We start from the raw sequence: 20,937 nt of genomic DNA, 5'->3' as shown, positions 1-20,937 counted from the left end.
GCTTTGGTGTGATGCATCACCCCATTATTATGAATTACAACATTTAAAAAAAAAAAAAGCAAAACAAACAAACAAACAAAAAAAACAAGAAAAAACAACACAAGGCATGACCCTTTCTGTCTATTCAGATTTCAAAATGTTATTTTTCCTCTCAGAATTTTAGTGAGTGACATAATGCGCATAAGAAAGGTAATTTAATTAGTTGATTATTATTAAATAATAAGACAGCAGCTTGCAATTGCATAGCTAGCTTCATTTAATATTGAAGCTTAACACTATTGTTTCAGTAAGTCAAAATTATATAAAAATGCCCAACAAAAATTAAGAACTTTTCAGAATGAGTTTTTAAAACAAACAAACAAACAAACAAAACTTTTCTTTAGCACATTTATATTCTGCCTGGGTACTAATATACCATTAAAATGTTTAAAAGAAAGGATCAGATTTTTGTCCACTCCTTATTCCAGGGATAAAATAACAGAAAGCATAAAATGACAATAGTTTCCTAGGGACAGAATCGCACTAACACAGTACTACATTGTGTTTCGAGAATCACACAGCTACTTTAGGATAGTACTGGGCCACTAACATATATATCAGGACAATCTGCTAGCACTGTGGAGATGCTGGGTCATGATCCTGCCCATAAGGAAACAAGAGACTGACTACTATAACGCAGAGTGGATGTAACTAGAGGCAGGCCTTCGTAACCTGAGCCTTTCAAGACTTTCTAAATCATGCTGGGGCTGGCGGTACTGGTGCCGGTGCAGACCAGAGTCAGTGCTAACAAAGACTTACAGCTGCCCGTGTCCAAGCTGCCAGTTCCATGATGTGCTCAAAGGATATGCAGCACACATTCTCACTCAGTGCGTAACTAGGATTTACAGAAAGAAAAATCAAGGGCTGCCTTTGTTTCAGAAAGTCTGGTTGCATTTTTTGTGCAAAGAGCCGCTGGTGCTTTTGTTTTACTGACACTTAGAAATTGCTGAACAGCTCAAATTGTGATTGGTTGTGCTATAAAATCTGCCATCTGACACCATAAGATGTTCTGGAGAGGTAAAAAAAAAAAAAAAAAAAAAAAATTACATGAAAGAACAGAAGGAAGGTTTGTTAGAAAGCTGTTACTTGTAATTTACTTAAGTCATTTTTCCTCCCATTGACTCACTCAAACTCAACTCTTGTTTCACTCTTCTGTCAACTCAAACAGTGTTATGCTGACTTGTTGGCAAACAGAGAAACTCAAATTTACCAACTCATAATCAGCAGCTCAACAAATTGTTTAAAATGATGTTGACTAATGATAGGTATTATAGACAAGCTCTTTTCAGGTTTAAGATAAAGACTATCAGAACTTTTCATGTCATTTAGACTACTGCAAGTAGTAGTATTCATGGCAGTCCTTTACCTTCCAGCTCTGAAGAAAGATATTTCACTTTCTGTCTAATAAATCATTCACTGTTGAAGACTAAACGTAATTTAAATCACTTCATCTTTTTCTGTATGCAATGTTAATTTTTAGCTCTTCATGAATGCACCTTTCATACTAATAAAACACAATATTATAGAAAAAAAAAGTGTAAAAATATAAAGTTTGAGTGTTTGTTACAAAATTCTAGTACTCATACTATTGAGATAAGTATTATCTACACCAGAAGTGATATGTTGACATATGGAATGTCAACATGATGCACAGAGAAATTCTTCCCAGTGAGTGTATCCTCCAGTGCATCAAATGTAAGGCTCCTGTATCTGGAGAAGTAAAGTGGAAGAGATAGAAAGCAGAGTGACCATACCATTAGCAGTGGAAGTATCAAAAAGAAACTGATCAACTTTCACAGTATACCAGGAGATCCCTGAGTCAATGTTCATTCCTACATTGCTGATGCTTGGGAACCACAAATCCCTTAAAATACCACAGAAATAAAGTGGTTGGACCAAGGCAAACAGGTCTTGGATTAAAAGAAAGCGTGATCTCAGAAAAAATAGCTCAAAAACCTCTTCCTTTTATTCTTACTCAGGATCAGATTAGAGAGTCTCTGTCTCAAAAAGCATAGAGGACAAGTAAGAGGACGTGATAAATACTAATCCACCTGCTGAAACTCAGATATGCTTACACCAATATATTTGTGGCCATCATCTTCAGCTTCCTTTACAGCTGCCTCGGTGACTGAAAAGCTGCCTCAGTGACTTATGGTGAACATCATGCAATTTCATGTCACTTCTACTTTAAGAACCTGAGTAAAATAATATTAACCTAAAGTCTAGATTTTATGCTATTATTTATATTATATTATTAATATAATTAATATGTTATATGGTTATTGTTATATTGTTATTCTTATATTATTGTTAATATGTTAATATTAAATGTTAATATTATTTTACTCAAGTTCTTGAAGTTTAAATTGTAAAATTTAATTTTAAAGTTTTTTACAGCTTGATAACTAAAGATAGTGGTAAGGCATTTTAGCTCCCAAAGCTGAAAGCATAAAAGGGTTTAGGATTTAGAACATTCAGTTCTAATTATGAAAAATAAAATCATCTTCAAATTTCAAAAAGGTCTTTATAACATATTAAAATGGTAGTCATTCTAAGACAGAGATATATATAAGCTTCTGTTTTTCATTTCTCAATATTGTTTAATTATTTTACCCAATTTTTTTCCTTTTCATCTTTTCACTTATTGTTATATTATTGCATTATTCCTAGGAATCAGCCATGACAGAAGGCTAGAAGAAATACAAAATCTAAATTAAAAAAGAGAAACAAACAACAACAACAAATACCAGAATGATGAAATAACAAACAATGAAAACACAGATATGAACTTTTCTAATAGTACTTAATGGTAAAAAGCCAAGACAGTGGAACTGCATTTAAAGCACAAAAAGATGCATTCAGGTAATTGAATGTATACAAAGCAAAACGCGTAACAAAAAGACCTACTTTATTTTCCGCATAATAGGATATGTAAGGTACCATATATAGAGAACTTTTCTAAGTTTCTAAATTTCTAAGACAATTTAACCTATTTAACCAATGACCTAGCTTGAATGAAGAAATACTCCCGTGAGGCAGAAAGCTTTTCCATGAAGAAAAATATCTATCTGAAGGGTATCTGAAAGACCATTTAACTCAAAGAGGAATGATAAGCATGTCATTCTCAGAAATATATATACATCTGCAATTCTTTAAGATTCAACTACATGCACATAAGCACATGCAAAACGTGAAGCAGATGAAAGATTCAGAATGTACAAAAGTAACCAGAAGGACCAGCAAACTAGAGAAAGTTCCCTTTCTCTCGTGAAAACTAAAAGTTCCACTGGACTAAGCCCTGAACTGACTCATGTCTGCAGTCCCACCCTCCTTAATGACCCAATTCACAGAGGTAACAGGGGACCAGGAACAGCAGCTTCTGAACACTCTTCTTAATTTCTTATTATTGTACGCTGAGGTAAGCAACTGAAGTGAAGAAATGTAAAAATATTCTTCTCCTAGAATAATGAGTTCCAGCAACTTTTTTTCATCTGCTTAACAGAGACTATGGTGCAAGGGATTTTGGCAGGAAGAGAGTTACCTAATCTGAAACATTCTGTTCCTGCCTGAAATGATTATGAGGATACTCACAGGCTATATTCCTTCATTTCTAATCCTTGAGATAATTATTTTCTTCATAAGAACGGATTTTGTTTTTGAAGGCAAAGATCTGTTTAGCATGATTTGTCCTATCATTAACAAAGCTCTCAAACTTTATATAGAATATAGATATTTTTCATAGTTTAAAGAATTTCAGAGATAACCATAACTCCCTGCATTAACCTTTGGACTTCCCAGCCCTGAAAAGTGATTTATGAAACACCCAGGGCCACAGTAACTTCACTGTCCCATAAACTGGTCTCAAAAGGTATATGTACAGCCAGTTAAAAAGAATATAGTTCAAGACATGCTGGACACATTCCCTTCTCTTTGGTCACCACATCTTCATTAACATGGTTGAGGTTTTGAAGGTGGCCTTGAGTCATTTGCATTGATCCATTGAATCAATACATGTTTTCAATGATGTTTTATTTGCGCTGGTGAAGTTCGAAAGAGTAGCAATTTTCAGTAAACGTTTAAGTGTTAATTACTCTGTTGTACTGAAGTTCATTATAGCAGCCTAATTATCAGATAGATTCTTTATTTTCCCCATCTTACATTTACCTCCCAACATAGATATTTTCTTACTGGTGCCCTTCAACATATAATATTGCAACCAAAATCCAGAGTACATAATTGATTTTCCTTAGCAAGGTTAAGCATAATGATTCTTATTTCAAGGGAAACAAATGCAATAGAAAATATTACCATTAAAATGCTATTCACTAATAATATATATTAATAGTGATAAATTACCTGCCTTACAACCAAGTAAACAAGACAAACTGAGTACATATCCTGAAGCCTGGGAGTTCATAGCACTGTTGGGTGGAGAGACCAGTATACTGATGGGAGGGAACAGAGTCAGGGGCATAGTAGATAGTTTGTGTCTGGGGAGGAGATGTACAGGATTTTTTATTTTTGGAATATTTCTTGAGGATGGGAAAAGACTTCAGCAACAGGAAGGTTAGAAGGAAACAGCAGGCAGATAGGTATGGAATAATATTATTGAAGAAGGTTTATGCAACAGATCCAGGATTGAACTCAAGTTTGCTTGGGGAGTTTTGTTGGTCAAGTTAGAAGTTAAGGGCATAGTCCTGCCAGAAATAATATGCTTTAGTGAGAGGAAAAGAAGACATGGGCACTTTTCTCCAGTGCCTCAGAGAACTTTTAACAATTACAACTGGTCATAAAGAAACAAAATCTTTTAAACATTTTTGATTTTTTAAATAAAAGAGTTCTGCCTTTTATGGACAATAATGGGAACTAGAAGCCAAACACCTGAAGCCATTTACACCTTCAGATACCCTGCCTGAGTTGTTCAGATTCCATAAGAAGCACACGAATGTTTAAAACTATCAAAGCAAAACAAACAAACAAAAACAACATTCGTTAAAACAGGTAGGTAGACAGAGATGAGCGAGACATAAGCTGCTCAATAGAGACTGGTTTTCTTCTTAAAGATATAAAAGCAAAGAAAAATCTTTCTTATCCTTAATATTTTCAATTCTGAACTCTCTTTTGGATCTGAGTGGCTAAAAAAGGCTACTCACTTTAAACAAAGCGTTGGAGATTATTGTACCATCTTTATGTTGTATCTGAACTTAACTGGTATACATTTAAAAGCTGAAATGTTGGTACTTTAGCCACCTCCCCAGGTCGCCAACTCCTAAGCTTTATGGACAGCTGTCCTCACAACATTAAGCATGATCAAGGGCTGAGGGCAAGTGAAGAGTTTTGTTCTAATGCAGAAGCTGGATGTAGTTGCATGAAAAGCAGTCTGATTCCTAAGTCTATTTGTGAAAATATTTCTGGTGATATTGTGTACACGAACATATTTAAATGCATTTAGACATCTGATAAAAATATCTTGAAGTTAGGCATAATGCCTTTCCACACATTATATTTTCTTAAATTGAAAAGAGAACTAGTCATTTAGAAAGCAGTGACAATTACACTAGCATCCAAATTTACCACATATGCACAATCATCTGCCTAGAAGTTAAGTTGAAATCTTTTAGGTACATTTCAGAGAAAAAAAAAATAAATCAGGGTGTAAGAAAAAAAAAAAACAACAAGCAACATAGGCTTAATTCCGCACAATAATTTATTGAAAATAAAACAAATATAAGCAAACATCTTTATAAAGAAAAAATGTTAGTCAACTTTGAGTTGATTGAGTTTTTGCAAACCAATTAAAAGTTTAATGTTTTAAAAAGCCTAAGACTGGAAGTAGATTGACTATTTTATTTTAAGCAGTGGTAATTTCTGTAACTCAGGGGTACTGAGGAGGTAGCTAGCGTAACTCAAATCTGAATGCAAAGTGTATTGTAGAAGCTCTATTTTGCATTTAAGACACTAAAATAATATAAACTGTATGACTGTTACATGGTGGAATTTGGCTCAGAATTTAAAAAAGAAACTCTCTCCATAATATAAAATAAAGGATATCATATTTAAATAAGTTTAAGCTGTTTTCAGTCTATTCTATTTTACTCAAGAAAGCATTTTTGCTCTAACACAACATAAAGAACTATATTTAAATAAGTTTAAGATGTCATCCAGTCCATTCTGTCTTCCTTTAAAAATACATAATTCAACTGTCAATGAAGACAATTATAATGCTTCTCAAAGTTCCCATCAATAAGAATAATGAAAATACTGTTCCTATAAGACCTATCCAGAGAGGAAAAAAACACTACATTCTAACATGATAGACAGACAAAATTGCCTGTAAGAGTAAAATTAAAGGAGGAAGCAATATGATAGCTTCACAGGTTTTATACCATAATTAAATGCCAAATCAAATACATCTCATACTTTTCCAATCTGCCATTTTCAGATACCTAGAATAATATGACTCAGCAGTGTCACCTTTAGCAGTTAAAAAAAAAGTAAAAAAAGTAATTATTAACTCCTCCACACTCTCTCCCATACAATATTTTTTCTGTACCTTCTTTGTTAGTAGGTAGTCACGATTTGAAATCACAGTGCATTTTGTTACTCTGCCTGGCATGAGAATCTTATTTTCATTCTCTGTATCATAGACTCTTGTAAGATTAACTCCTTCACCTCCAAAAATAAATAAATAAATAAATAAAGTTCTTCTAAGATTAAGATACAGGGTATTCTTATTAACAACTTAATACCTCATAAGGCATCTTGCATTTTATATTCACATCCTATACGTCACATACCTTACAGTAATGTCATGACACTTTTAGGCTACAGCAATAAAGAACCTCTTAGAGCACTGAGGTGCTTTCTAAGAAGAAAAAAGGGTATGTTCTAATGGCACAAAATTAGTTCTACTGAAAGCAGAATATGCAGAACCTGGGGAGAACCCATCACAGCTGCTAGGCTCAGCCACATGAACTCAATGGATCATCATCATCTCCCTCTCATTCACTGCCATTTTTTCTTTTAAAGCCTAGCCACAAACCACCCCTAATCTTTCGTATGCACAATTAAATCAGCCTTTGTCCTTCCTTTACTTGTTTGCAAGGTGTATGTCCTATGCAGTACTTTCACTTTGTGATATGCATGCAATGCAACATCAGGTAACCTAAATATTCAATTGTCCTCTGGATTATTTATTTATTTATTTTTAGCTTTAGCAGAAACAGCATTTGCAACATTTCTTTCTCCTCAGGCCTCTGAGTTCGAAAAAAGTTGTCATAATACAGCAAGAAACCGTGAGAGAGCAGTGGACTATGATATGAGTCTCATCTTAAAAAACAATCAAACAAACAGAGTATTCTCAACAAGAAAAAAAAAAAAAAAAAAAAAGCAAGTTTGAGAGGAAAAGTTCTTTTTAGTGAAATGAATCTAAATCCTAAAGAACTGTTTTACTACCTCTATGCCTTGTGACTAGGAGCTTTTTACCTTGATTATAGTGAGTGGGGAGGAAAAAGAAAAAGCAATTGATTACTAACGTACTAATGTTTTTATCTGTGAGACTGAGTCAATATAGACATAAACTGTAGGAATTTATGGTGGTTGTGTGCTAACCTAAACAGTGTAGGTGAGAATTTTTTCCTGACATGAAAGAAACTGATTTAGGTGCTCCATTAATGCCACTGGACATGATAGTCCTGTAAGTCGGTGATTAGGGACAATTCTGATGATTCTGAACAAATATTAATTCAGAATGGGCATGTACAGATGCTTTGAGACTTACACAGAAGAATATGTCTGAATTAAAATGCAGTAACCCTCCCTACAAAACAAACAAACAAAACAAAAAAATAACTTCTGCAGGCAGTTAGTGTGTCTGCAGTTCGTGATTTAAGAAACAATATGCACTTTTCTCATCTTCAGATTAAGGAATGCTTTATAGGCATCTTTAAAAACCAGAATGAACAAGGAAACTCAAAGGATTATATTAAAAAAATCCACCATCCCAGAAGAGGTATGGGACCTTCTGCTGCACTGCTAGAACTCCGGTCATTTGGAAATAGTTTGATAGACTGAATGATGTATTAGAAAGAAACATGGATTTATTTCATGCTCCTGCAGCGCTGAAACAGAGAATGGTTTTGTTAAGTAGGTGATTTTTCTACTCTAAAAGCCCAGTTTCATACCGAAAAAGGACCCATTTATGAACTCAGTTATACAGTCACAGACTCATTTCCTGTCTTTATATTTCCAGTTTGCTTTCAAAGTTATTCCCTTCTGCAATTTGCCTTTTAAAGGAATAAACTGCTATTGAAATTGTGGGGGCAGAAAAAAAAAAAAAAATCACATTTCCTCCAATGCACTTGTGAATTTCATTATATGTGAAAAGCAGTTTTTAGCTGCAGAAGCCAATATTGCTTAGAGGAAGTCGAGTGGAGGGGCAACTGGAGGTGAAAGGCTAGTGTATACTTTCTGTGACCTGTCAAGCTGAAGCATACGCATATGATGTAGGCCACTTGCAATGGAGTGAACCTAAAAAAGGTGGGAAGTTCTCCTGGTGTCAAGGGAAAAGCCTTAGAGAATTAGCTGAAAACATTTGCAACAAATTGGCAAAGTCATTTGAGTTCGATTTATGTCTTCTGTTTCAAAGTGGGTCAAGAATTCCCTACACCCTGTACATCTAATTTCCTTTCTCTTTAACTAAAAAAGGGCATTGATAGGAGTGTGAGGGAAGAGGAACAAAGTAGGAGGTAGTGAGTTTTCTGAAGGTAGAAAACTATCCACTAGAAAAGAGAAAACCTTCCCAAACACAAAATTTGTGGATGATAATTCAGACCACAAAAACTCAAACAAAAATAACCTCCCCCAAAAAGACTTTTTTACAGAATGCTAAACTTCAAAAATATTAAATTTTCAAATTATTCCACTGGTACTAAGTTCACTGCTAAAATATCAGGGATTCAATTTTATATCAGAAAGAGCAAAGAAGCAGCATCCTAAATTTCCACAAATTCTTTAATTAATTTTTTTTTTTTTTTTGTAAGAACTATGTGGCAAATTATAATTAGCAGCATTGCCTTTTATTCTACTTCATTTGGAACACGAGAATTAGGGTAACATAGTTTATTTGTTGTATTCAGTGTGCTTTGATTGACCTTTTATTGATTGATTAATATTTTCCTAATGACTGCCACAGATTCTTAAAGGCCAATTGTCAAATTTTCTATTTTTTTTTTCTCTGCATGAGAAAAAACATACATAAAATGCCTTACTGATCTTCAATTTGCAAAGGTGTGCATCTTATCCTGCAGATACAGTTTCTCCTCATGATATTTTCATTTCAGTTAATTTCAAAGAATAAGCTAAACACAAGTTAATTGAAAGAGTAAAAACAAGTCCTGTCTCCACTTTATCATTATAATTCTATAGATATCTCTACCTGAAATAAACAATACAGCTCCTTCTGTGTTTCAGCTGTATGTATACTGACTTCGTTTGGTTTCCAAAACCATTTGGAACCTGAAATGCTTCATGCATACAACCTTAGGGAGAAATCCTCAAAAAAAAATAAAATTGAAATATGAACTCAAGTCTGCAAATTTAAAAGTTTAGATTTGTATTTGCACCATCTTGATATTTTAATGCATATATTGTTTGCAGAGCAAGTATAGAAACCAGCAGATAAAAGACCTCCCTTAGCACATATGTTTTCACAATGCATCATACTTGATAGCTTCAACAAAGCTAGTTGTATTTTGACAAACTTCACCCACAGATACAGGTTCAGTGCATTTTATTTGTGACAAAATTGGATCATTTCTATTTGATTGACTATAACTGTATTATTAATGCTCAAATGTATGTCTGCAAATTATACGAACGTTTTTTTTCCACTCAGAAGCAATGTTCAGGTGCCCAGAAAACTGATGAGGGTGAAACAAAGGCTACTCCTTGTAAACATCATCATTTTGGAGAAGTACAGGGTTGTTTCATTAATTGAGATGAAATACTCATAAGAGATGGGAATGTCCATAGTAGAGCCAGCTCAACCACTTGTTTGTTAACATATCCCCAGACCCAGTGAAGTTGAGCTTGGGGAACTGCTTCATAATGCATTTAGTGATGTGCAAAAGATGCTAAGCAAAAATAGTATCAGATTCCAACCTTAGAGAAAAAGAAAATGTGAGTCCTATACACACAAGAAAATAAAAAAGAGCATAAAAATCTTGAAAATAGGGCCAAAAGTGTCAGGTAATAGAGCAGCAGCATGCTTTCACAGATCTCTGACTACCATAGTCTTGGCCTAACTCCCAGCTTCAGAAGTTGGATCAAACTAACCATCATTTTGCCAAAGCTGATGGAAGCTCTAAAAATGTAAATCTGAGCTGCAGCATAAAAGTGAAAGAATATTTCTTGCCTTATACAATTTTTTCAAAGCACATAAATCTTAAAATTAAATGCTGGGACTCTGCTCTGTTTGGGCTATGCAGCAGCCAAAATAGGTAACCAAAATTAATGGAAATAGGGCAGTAAGCTTTTTCAGGATTATAATGTGATGCAAGTGTTGGGTGGAGTGATGACAAGTCTACTGCTCCTCTAGATATCTATTTCATTTTTCTGCACTCAGAAGTCGCACATAGTTGTTCCATCTAGAGAAACCAACAAATTCATGCATCTAGATTTTCATGAGACAGAACAATTTGTCAATCAACACCAGCACTAATTATCATTTACTAAATCCTCTCAACCAATCTTGTTTATATATGGATATATAATGTTGTATATGCATTAAAATATTAGGAAGCATAGTTTATGAAGGTAAATATCTTATAAATTAGAGGCTATTGATAAGCATGTGGAACCCAAAACCCTGTGGATTTTTTTAAAAAAGTTGGAAGGTTTAAAGTAGAAATGCAAAGTTGGTGGCTTACACTTACATGTGACTAAGGTGAGATACTAGGCTGAAAGAAAATTGCCTATTGCTGGGCAAATTTGACTTCTTTGTAACCTTCTGTGTCAAGTTATGGAAATACTAAGAAATGAAAGATGCCATACACAAGCGTTTTGACAAGAAACATATAAGTGCATTAAGTGTGTTATATTATTGTGACATGAACATCATAGTTAAGTTATACAGAATAAATCTAAACTGTTTTGTTCAGTAACAGCAGGTTTTACAAGAACTAATACTTAATATAATGACTGTCTGAATTGGTAAACTGATCAAGACAATGTCAGCAAGACAGTTCTAAGATGTATATACGAAGCTATATATATTTTTTATATTGTATATATATCAGATATCATAAGACATTATGTACACACACTATACATGGAAAATATTTGCACGTAACCCAATATACTATATACAAACCTTTTTTTTATTTCGTTGTTTAAAGCAAAAGCGAATTTAAGAACGTGTCCATGTGAATACTTGTTTGCCTAGCATTATTCACTTCAACCCTTGCCAATTCACTTCAAACTTGCCAATGAGTTATGATGTACTGCATCTTTTATAATTATAATTTACATCCATTTTAATTTGGTTTACAATTTTCCCCTCTTTCTTACACATTAAGTTCTGTCCTATCACTATTCTTCTGGCATGATGGGATGTAATGTTATGGTGAGCCTTAACAGGCATCTAGGTTTTATTGTAACAGCAACATTAATAACCTTGGATGGTGGTGTTAAATCAGTAAACTGACTTTAACTCTTCTTGTTATATGAGTCAATATATCAAAGGCTTGGGCTCATTTGTACCAAGTATGGTTTCCCAGAAGTAATGCCAGATTCCCTTGATCTTTTTTTATTATTTTTATTTTCCCTCCTTTTCCCCTTCTTTTCTCTGTGAATAGCTAGGTAAGGAATGAAATGCTGGCCCAGTTAAAACCTAAACCAAAACTCTTGGTCTGTTTGATAAGGTCTTCAAAATAGAATAGAAAACTCTGCTCCTCAGAGCCTGATTGCAAGAAGGGATGAACTAACATGGAGGTGAATAGAGTATAATGTGACAAACTCAGTTGGATGCCTGTAACGGGGAAAAACAAAAAAATAAAAAAATAAAAAGTGAACTCTGGTCTCAGTTGGTATCAATATTGACTATTTTCTGTACTTAGGAGGATGCTAAGATGCAGTGTTTTACCATAACAATACTCTAAAAAAGCAAATCTCCTGATCATCCTCACTTCTTGAGCTTTGATTCACGTTGCACCTCCAGAGCGTTAAAACTAGGGTGAAACTCAACTGGAAGATGCCTTCTGGCAGGACACTCAATGCTCTCCAGCTGCTATTGGGAATTTAGTCTACCCACCAGTCTGCATTCAAAGCAAAAACATGCACAGTGCAAACTCAGATCCTCAGCACCAACCAGTGCTCTAGAGATTAGTTCCTATTGTGCTGCAGTACTTTATAGCGCAGACAGAGCTATATCACATAAGCACCCGCAAGAGAACCCCTAAGGCTCATCAGTTGTAATGATGTCTCAAAACAAATAGTAAATCTTACTTTCTGAAGCAAGTGAACAGTATAGTGAAGAACACCTATTGTTGTTTTTTTTTTTGTTTGTTTTTGTGTTTTTTTTTTTTGAGGAAAACTAACAAAAAATACACTCTTCAAGAATGGAAGAAAGAATCAGACATGTAAACAAATGCATTTCTTAGATGAAACTTCTCAAAAGCTTATTTTGTTTTTACCCTGGAAGCTTTGTATTCTAACTTTTGGGACCAAAACAGATAACTATTGAGTAAACAGAATAGAGAATGACATATCTTCTAGGAAATGTTTATAATATTAATTTATCTAGAAGTGTGATGTTGCTGACAAATGCTGGCAAAAAAAAAAAAAATAAATAATCAGTCATGAATTAGAAGATTAGTAACAGAACTTCCAGTGTGTTACCTCATTCAACCATGAAAGAGGAATACTCAGTGGTGAAAGCATAATTAATATCCTATTTCCTTTAGGGTCAATAAAACAAAAGAATAAGAAATACTTGTAACATTGCCTTTCTACAGCTGAAAAAAAAAAAAAAAAAAAAAAGATTAAATGGATTACTTTAAGATAAGAAAAATTATAACAAAGGATGCAAAAATTTTTAACTCAGAATTGTTCCATTTAAATGTTACTATTTTGAATAAACATTCCTTTTCTATTAAAAAATAAGAAATATTCATTATATTAGGTTAAATTATATTACTGTGATATGCAACCAACAAATACGTATCTCTGCAATTCCAGAAACAAACACTTTGAGCGTTTCATAAATATTGGTTATAAATATTGGATCTCTCTTCAAATTTATCTTAAAAAATGTAGAATTAAATTTTTACATACAACACAAATACATTCTGCAGTTACTTTAGTGTCTGAATATTGAACAGAATTAGTAGGATTGGTTAGGAGTGATTCATCCCTTGTTTTGGAAGCGTACATAAAAGATGAAGGTATACAATCCTGAAGTTCTGAACAAGGAGTGTTGAACATCTGTGCTGTTTCCTCTCTAAGAAAAAAAAAAGTTCATATCCCACCCAGGGAGAAGAAATGACCCTGATAAAGAATGTAAGTGATCTTGTTTGACCTGTGACGCAAGACTAGTGCTGACCTCTACCGCCTAACCACAATACATGGTTTTTGTTATAAGATTGAGCAAGTGTGCACTGCTGAAAAGGAATGCAAGGAATACGAATGATGCTGAAAGTCAGAAGAATGAAATATTGATTGTGGAAGTGAAAGTGTGTTTGTTCAGGCAGGTAAGAAAGGCAGAATGGATGATGAAGAAAAAGAAACAAGAGAAAAAAATAAAATAAGTGTACGTATAACAAAACCATTTGTATTCTAGAAAGAAATCAAATAACATGCCACTTCCTTGTTCCTTCCTCAGACTAATACTTCTCTTAATAAGTTTTTAAAACTGATATTATAGCATTTAAAACAAAAACAAATATTGTCCCATATAATTAAGAGAGTACCAAAATGTTAATCCTACTCTTTTAATTTGGTGATGTTAGTCATCAGCATTTCATATTTGTATAACTCTTCAAATGATAAATTAAGTACTTCTTACCCAGCACATGCAGAGCATGATTAATCACTCTCATTCAGAAACCATCCATCCCATTCTTTTTTTTTTTCCTATTTAAAATAAGCAAACACTCTTTATTTGCCAATAGCTGGATGCATATTTTTTTTTCTAATATCAGCATGGAATAAAAATGTTCCTGAAAAAAAAAAATATCACATGAAAGATTTTAATTGTCAGCTTTCTCACATAGTAACTTTAAAGTAAAATAACATTCCACTGGCATGGCAATGCAGCTTTCTACCTGCACGAAGCAGAACATTTGATATCCACTCCTTACAACATATTGTCTGTGCAGGTCTTTTGCCAAATATGATTAATGCACCAAATGAAAAGCTGAAGTCAAACTTAATCTATGCAATCTCAAAGCACAAATCAATGCACTTTTTTCACATCCAAGAAGAATGATTTATTAAGGAAACTGTGGAAGGAATTTATTAAATGAACTCACGCCAGCTGAAAATTTGGCCTGCAATTTTACATAGGACTAATAGAAAAATTAGAGAATATGACAATAAATCTAATTACATTGCCTCTTTTTTTTTTTTTTTTTTTTTTAATAGAAACATTTTTTTTTAATCCTGAAATATAAACACAGAGGACCAAGCACAAAAGAATAATACTGCCAGGTCTGATGTACAAATCCTGGTAATAGGTGAAGCAATCAGACAGTCTAGCCTGTCAGCAGTCAATATGCTGTACATTTTTAGTAACAGTAAGAATATGTTTGGTGGAGTTGGATGACTCAAAAGACAGGAAATATAACATGGATCTTTACATCTTTGGGTCACAGGTTCAAATGCAACCCCAGGCTGGATCCACAGTGCCTAAAGTGCCTGCTTACACATTGGAACCCAGATGCCATTTACTCTACACAGGTCCTTAAGAGGTATGGATGGAGAGGTGAAAAAAAAGATATTCAAAAGAAGGTCCAAGGGAACCCAAGGGAACTAGGACACCCAACAGGGAACTGCAGCCACAGTTCCATAGAAAAATACCTTTTTTTCTCCATAGAGTAAGCATTTGAATTCAAAGTGCAATTGCATACTTGTGTTGCTAACTGATGATCTATAATCTGGAATCTTTCTCCAGAGCCAGGTGTTCAAGGCTGTTGTGAGTGAGGTGCCCAACAACTGGGGGCCTTAAAGTATTGAGGAAGATTAGCTTGTTCTAAAATGTAGTGAGAGAAGCAGTTAGTGATGTTTGTAAAACCTTTTTACAAAGTCAGCCTCCAAAAAAAAAAAAATAATGATAAACTCAACTGATAAACTGTTTAGGAAAATTACTTCTATTTTGTCCCCAGCTTAGGGGAGTTCACACACATATTCATTACTTTTAATGTTCCAACTGCCATACTAAAATCTATCCTGAGGAAAAGAAAATGTTTTCTCATTCCTCCTGTTGAATTTATAGCTCTATACAGGAATAGAAAAAAAGAGTCAAGAAATGAGAGGAAACCTTTACCTGAAAAGGTGAACATAACTCTATAGAGCACAAAATTGAGAAATCTCAATTCTAGTCCTAGCTCTTGTTGCTGTTTATGCAACTTCAGATTAAATTGACATTCACTAGGTAAAATACAGATAAACTGCTGATTCAGGTACTTCTCTGGAAGTTTTATTTGTCTCTGCAGACAGGAAAAGAAAAAAAAAAAAAGGAATTGCACCTTACCTGCAGAGAGAAGGAGAAGTACCAAGTGTGTGTGCTATAACAAAAAGGATGCTGCTGCATCTTGAGGGGATCTTGAACCCATCAGTGTCATGAGCACATTCAGTAAAAGTATACTAGAATTGGGATCCCCATGGTATAAACGGAAAGTTGGTCTTGGTCTCCAACAGTTACACATGCTCAGACTACAGCAGGCCTGAGCAAGCAAAGCAGTTGAAATCTGGGTACTCTCAGCATAAAGGAAGTTTTCAATGACAATTTTGTATTTAGCTGATTTGCATAATCCCACTAGAGCTTGTAAAACCTTTAGCCATCAGCCTAGTCTAGCCTTCAGTTGCCAATATCTGAAGTTGCTGCCAACTGACAGAACATCAGCAAATCAGGAGGTGAACATAACTGCATTTGGAAAAAAAAAAAAAAAAATCCGTACCAGTTCACATCTCTTCTTCTAAAAGAGGTTCTAAGCTTTCATCTAGATGGAAATAAGACACACCGGCCATTTTAGTGTAAAATGTTTTTTAAGCCACATTTCCACATTTATTTCAGTATCTTAATTCAGTAGGTAGCTCAAGCATGTGCTAAATGGAAAGTCTACAAATACCTCTGTAGTATTTGAGGAACAAGCTTACTTGTTTTGCTCTTTGAGTGAAAACTTTAACTACTAAGTTTATGCTGTATTGTAATATGGAAGTATAAAAATTAATACCGCTTGTAACACATCAGAAATTCTAATAGACTGGCTTCAGAACAAAATTTTCATGTTAAGGTCACTTTTAGTTCTGATATTTTGCAAGTACAAATAATTGAAGGATTAAAATTTCATCAGCAATTATGCATATGCATCATTAAATTAATATGGATGTCTGATATGTGAACACACTGAAATTCTCAGAGGCCCAAGTGATTTTAGTTGTTCCTTCATACTACATATTCCACTTTCTATTTCAACTATCTGCAAATCACTAAGCAAATACAATACAAAATAAATTTCCCGAAGTTAGCATCCTCCAAATTTTTCCCTTATTTGGGGTTGGTCTTTAAAAGTAGACTAGAAAGTACACTGACATTGCATCATCCCACAGAAGGTTCTAATAAACTTAAAAAGCATTGAATTTTTCTAATAAGTACTGAAAGAAAAGCAAAGTAAGTTATGTTGATATCATGTTTCCTATGAGTTTCATCTTATAGGAATCACAGCCTGTGAATATCATCCATTTCTCTTTCTGAACCTCTCTTAGAAGTATCCAAACTTCATATTAACCCTATCCTGTTATTTCTGCAGCAAAATCTTGCCAGTCGATTTCTTTCTTCAATGAGTCTGGAAAAATTTCTTATCGATACATCTTGATACCTCAATGTGTTCTCTTTGTAAGATATTTTCCATAGCCATTGTATCAATTTAGTTGAATAGTAAAATATATATATATAAGGCCTCAAAAATACCACGGTATGCTACCTTTCCCAAAAAACATGTACTTCCTATCTTACAGCAGATCCCCTGCTCTTGAAATTAATTACAATGTTCTTTGCTACAAAAGAAGGTAGCAATGCAACAGCAACACAAGGGACTTTGAGTTTTTTTTCTGATTTTAACAAGTTCATCATTATTCAAATGTCAAAACAACAATGTGTCTTTTTACACCATATTTTATATAATGTTAACTCTTCCACCCTAGGGACTTGCACAGACACCTCAGCCTGATCTCCAACAAATGCAATCAAAACTCTTGACATATCCTGAGGTTGAATCCATTAAAGTGTAAAGACTTTGACATTTTGGAGCATTCTCTTTATGTTACATTGACAAATGGAGGGGTTTTGTGTTTCATTGGTTAAGAGGGAGTCAGGTTTTAGTTATTTGAACCTGGGGTAACTTCATTCATGGATCAAAAAAGACCTCTTGGGGCTTCCAAAGTCTTAATTATTTTAGAGCTACAAGGCATGATTTGGTAGAGATTTGGGTAATGGGAAACATATTCTTCTGGGATCACTTCACTTTGGGGAGCTTTCCAGCTGTGAAACAGGCTCTCAAACTTAAAAGCTCTCCAAAACTCTACCTGGCCCCAGGCCCAAATTTCCCTGTAACAAAAGTTGACTCCTAGAAGAACTAATGTAATGTATGCAACAAAAAAACTGCAACATTAAAGAATTGCTAAGATTTATGATAACACTAAAACTTGTTAAAGTGTTTTTAAAAGGTCAGCTTTTCACATTTAGAATCAGAAGAATGTCCATTTTTATATAATTGCCACATACCTAATTCCACATGCAGAAGTGACAGTTATTTTATTATACAAGGTATATAAGGAGGTTTCCACATGACAGTATTAACTTCCTAAAATAAAGTGAAATTTCCAGTTGTTATCATTCAGAATGATAAATATCATGGCTCTTTCTACTTTAGAACTGTTTTGCTGAACTCAGCTAGTACTCTGGAATGCAAATGGCTCATTTATTAGTTAATGTAAACAAATAAATAACTTAATTGAAATCTTTGGGTGTCTGGCATTGCTTCACATCATTTAAACAACACATTACTTTTGAGACAAACTTTTTACCAAAAAATATGGAAGACAGGCCACTATTGAGCACACTAATAGTAATTTTATAAATTTTATACTGCAAGTACATGTAATGTTAAGTAAGAGATCTGCCCCATAGAACTTGGAATATGAACAAAGTGGAATTTTCATTCAGAATTGTTTAAATTGAAAATGTTTCTATTGCTATCAGTATGAATTTTATAGGCTCAAATCTGTTTAGAAATGCACAGAAAACTTTGGAGCCCAGAACAGACGCTCAGTCTAAAGTTCAGTTTGTGCTTCAATGTAATATGTTTCTTTCCATAATTATTATTATTTCCATAATTATTATAAAGACTAAACTAAAAATGTCTTCTTAACACACACACACACACAAAGACTTAAAAACAACTGATGGAATTATGATGAATATATATATATACGTGTGTATGTATATATAACACTATTAGGCTTGATGAAATAGCACATGCACTGAAATCAAACAAAGAAATGACCAAATTCTGATGTTATAACCATCAGAAAAGCATGCCACATGAGAAACCCTTCTTCTAACCCTTCTGTTGAAGTCTACGGAAAGACTGTTTCATGACTCCGCTTGATGTCTGGAGCCCACAACTCTCCTGTATTTAAGAACTTCACATCAACAGTCTTTCAGTGTCTCTATGGTGTCTTCTCTAGTCCTCACCTAGAAAAGTCCTTCAAATCCTCTGTTCTACTCAAATTATGATTTTTGAAAAGATCCCTAAGACAATGACGATAGTTTAAATTCAGTATTATGAGTGACTTTGAAGAATATGAATAAGCAAGTATTCTCCTTAGATTCTGTCCTGGGCCTTCTTTTTCTGTAGTCACAATGTCTCCTCCTTATGTTAAAAAATCTTCACATCTCTAGGAAAGCACACCAGTCAGGTAACTGAATAGTAACAAAATCTAGCCACCTCACATTGTTTATATATACAGTAGTGTTGGGGATCTGGAATACCTTCCAGAACAGAAAAATGCAGAGGACAAGCTTACCCCAGGTCTGTCCAAGTGAAACCTGCCTGTCCCGAGAAAGAACAAATAAGAATTTGTTTTCCTTAACCTGCTTTAGACAGTGGTTTACTAATATGAACATTTAGGTAGGAAACAGATTTATTGGCTTAGGAACAAACTGGGTTGTGAGGTGTTTCCTTGTGAAAGAATAGAGCAACAACACGAATGCAAAATGCTCCTGGAATTGGTAGTGCTATAAAGTGTGGCATGCAGCCATGGGAATGCTTTTTTTCTACTTCCCCCAGCTCCACAGGATCTGGGACATGGGGAAGAGAGGTTTCAGATGGTCAGATATGTAATTCTGGGCAACCCATATCTAAATGAGTTTATTAGTTTAGTTTCTTTCTGAGCAAAAGTGGCTAGCCTGCTCTTGACAAAAGCTTATTAGAAAAAAATACAATTATATTTGTCAAGGGCCAGGACTGAGCCAGTAATCCAGGTTGCAGGCATCCTGTTCAGCATCTCTACGGTACAGTACATCTACAACCTAGATAAGCTGTCACTGAGAACTTAGAGCAGATTGTAAAAGCAAATATTGGTAATAAATCTAAAATCTCAAAAACAGTCCTATGTGGTTGTCTAGTACAGTTTTAAGAGGAATATTTAAATTATTTATTTAGTTTTAAGCAAACATGTATAGACAGGAATTGAATCTTCTCAATATTCCATTGAGAATAAGGGAATTCAGAATATATTTTCAGAAATGAGAAAAGTCTAGAATTGACTTGAGAGTCTTTGATAAAATAATATGGGACAGACTTTTGAAAGAAACAGAAGAGCATGGCATCTCATCTTCTTTGTGAGGTGGAGGGGTGCTCTACATAGAACCTTTGACATGTATGTGTGTTAACTGAGTAAAATAGGACATAATGAACAAGCAATATATGTAAATTGATATAAAAATACTTGTAACATTGAAGTGAATTTATTTGACAACTGCCAGATTTCTTTCTTTTTTTTTTTTTTTTTTTTTTTTGGTTCTGCTCATTGCTTAAGATCAAGAACATTAAGAAGGAACTATTTAGTAAAATCAAATGGTTTATCTAGCCTTGTATCCGATTTATAACAGTGGCCAAAAAACTATTGCCTACATAAGAATATTAGCACAAGACAAGCATATGGTGATATCTTTCTGGAACATCCTCCCAGCCTTCAGTGATTTTCAATTCAGAAAGCAAGGGAAAGATTTATATGGAAAATAATAATCTTGATATCTATAAGATAATCATGCATGACATCTATTGATAGAGGCAATAGTTGAGTATTGAGACAGCTGCCTCATATACAGTCTGAATTTTAAAAATAATCTTCATTCAGTAAAAATTAGTATGTTAATGGAAATATTATTTCAGTGGCTGCAAGTGCACTGCTCTGAGCATGTAGGCATGGGAGTGAAAGGTCTGTGCTGCATACCAATAGACATCCTTTATATCTTGACTTATGAACTCCAGGAACATTCACAGTCTACAGGGCAAGTAGGTTTGACCAGGAGCTTCAGAGATGCACACAGACAACTCAAGATGCAGTCCCTGGCAACATTCACACCAGCTACCAAGAGTGGTGCTGAAGCTGCTC

At 34.2% G+C, this 20,937-nt stretch overlaps 1 protein-coding gene across 3 annotated transcripts in view; it reads right to left on the bottom strand.

Annotated features, from left to right (window-relative positions):
* AGMO (alkylglycerol monooxygenase) overlaps nt 1-20,937 on the bottom strand; it is a 197,669-nt gene that overhangs the window by 27,767 nt on the left and 148,965 nt on the right. The window contains exon 13 of one of the 3 annotated variants that reach the window (XM_038173734.2): nt 14,102-14,255. The exons of the other annotated variants lie outside the window; for them this stretch is intronic. Within the exon in view, the coding sequence (XP_038029662.2) occupies nt 14,136-14,255 (120 nt within the window). The 3' untranslated portion in view covers nt 14,102-14,135. The remainder of the gene's footprint in view (nt 1-14,101; nt 14,256-20,937) is intronic. 3 annotated transcript variants of the gene reach the window in all.

The sequence above is a fragment of the Anas platyrhynchos genome, chromosome 2 (genome assembly GCF_047663525.1).
Source record: "Anas platyrhynchos isolate ZD024472 breed Pekin duck chromosome 2, IASCAAS_PekinDuck_T2T, whole genome shotgun sequence".
Lineage (NCBI taxonomy): Eukaryota > Metazoa > Chordata > Aves > Anseriformes > Anatidae > Anas > Anas platyrhynchos.
This window is presented reverse-complemented; position numbering and strand designations above follow the sequence as displayed.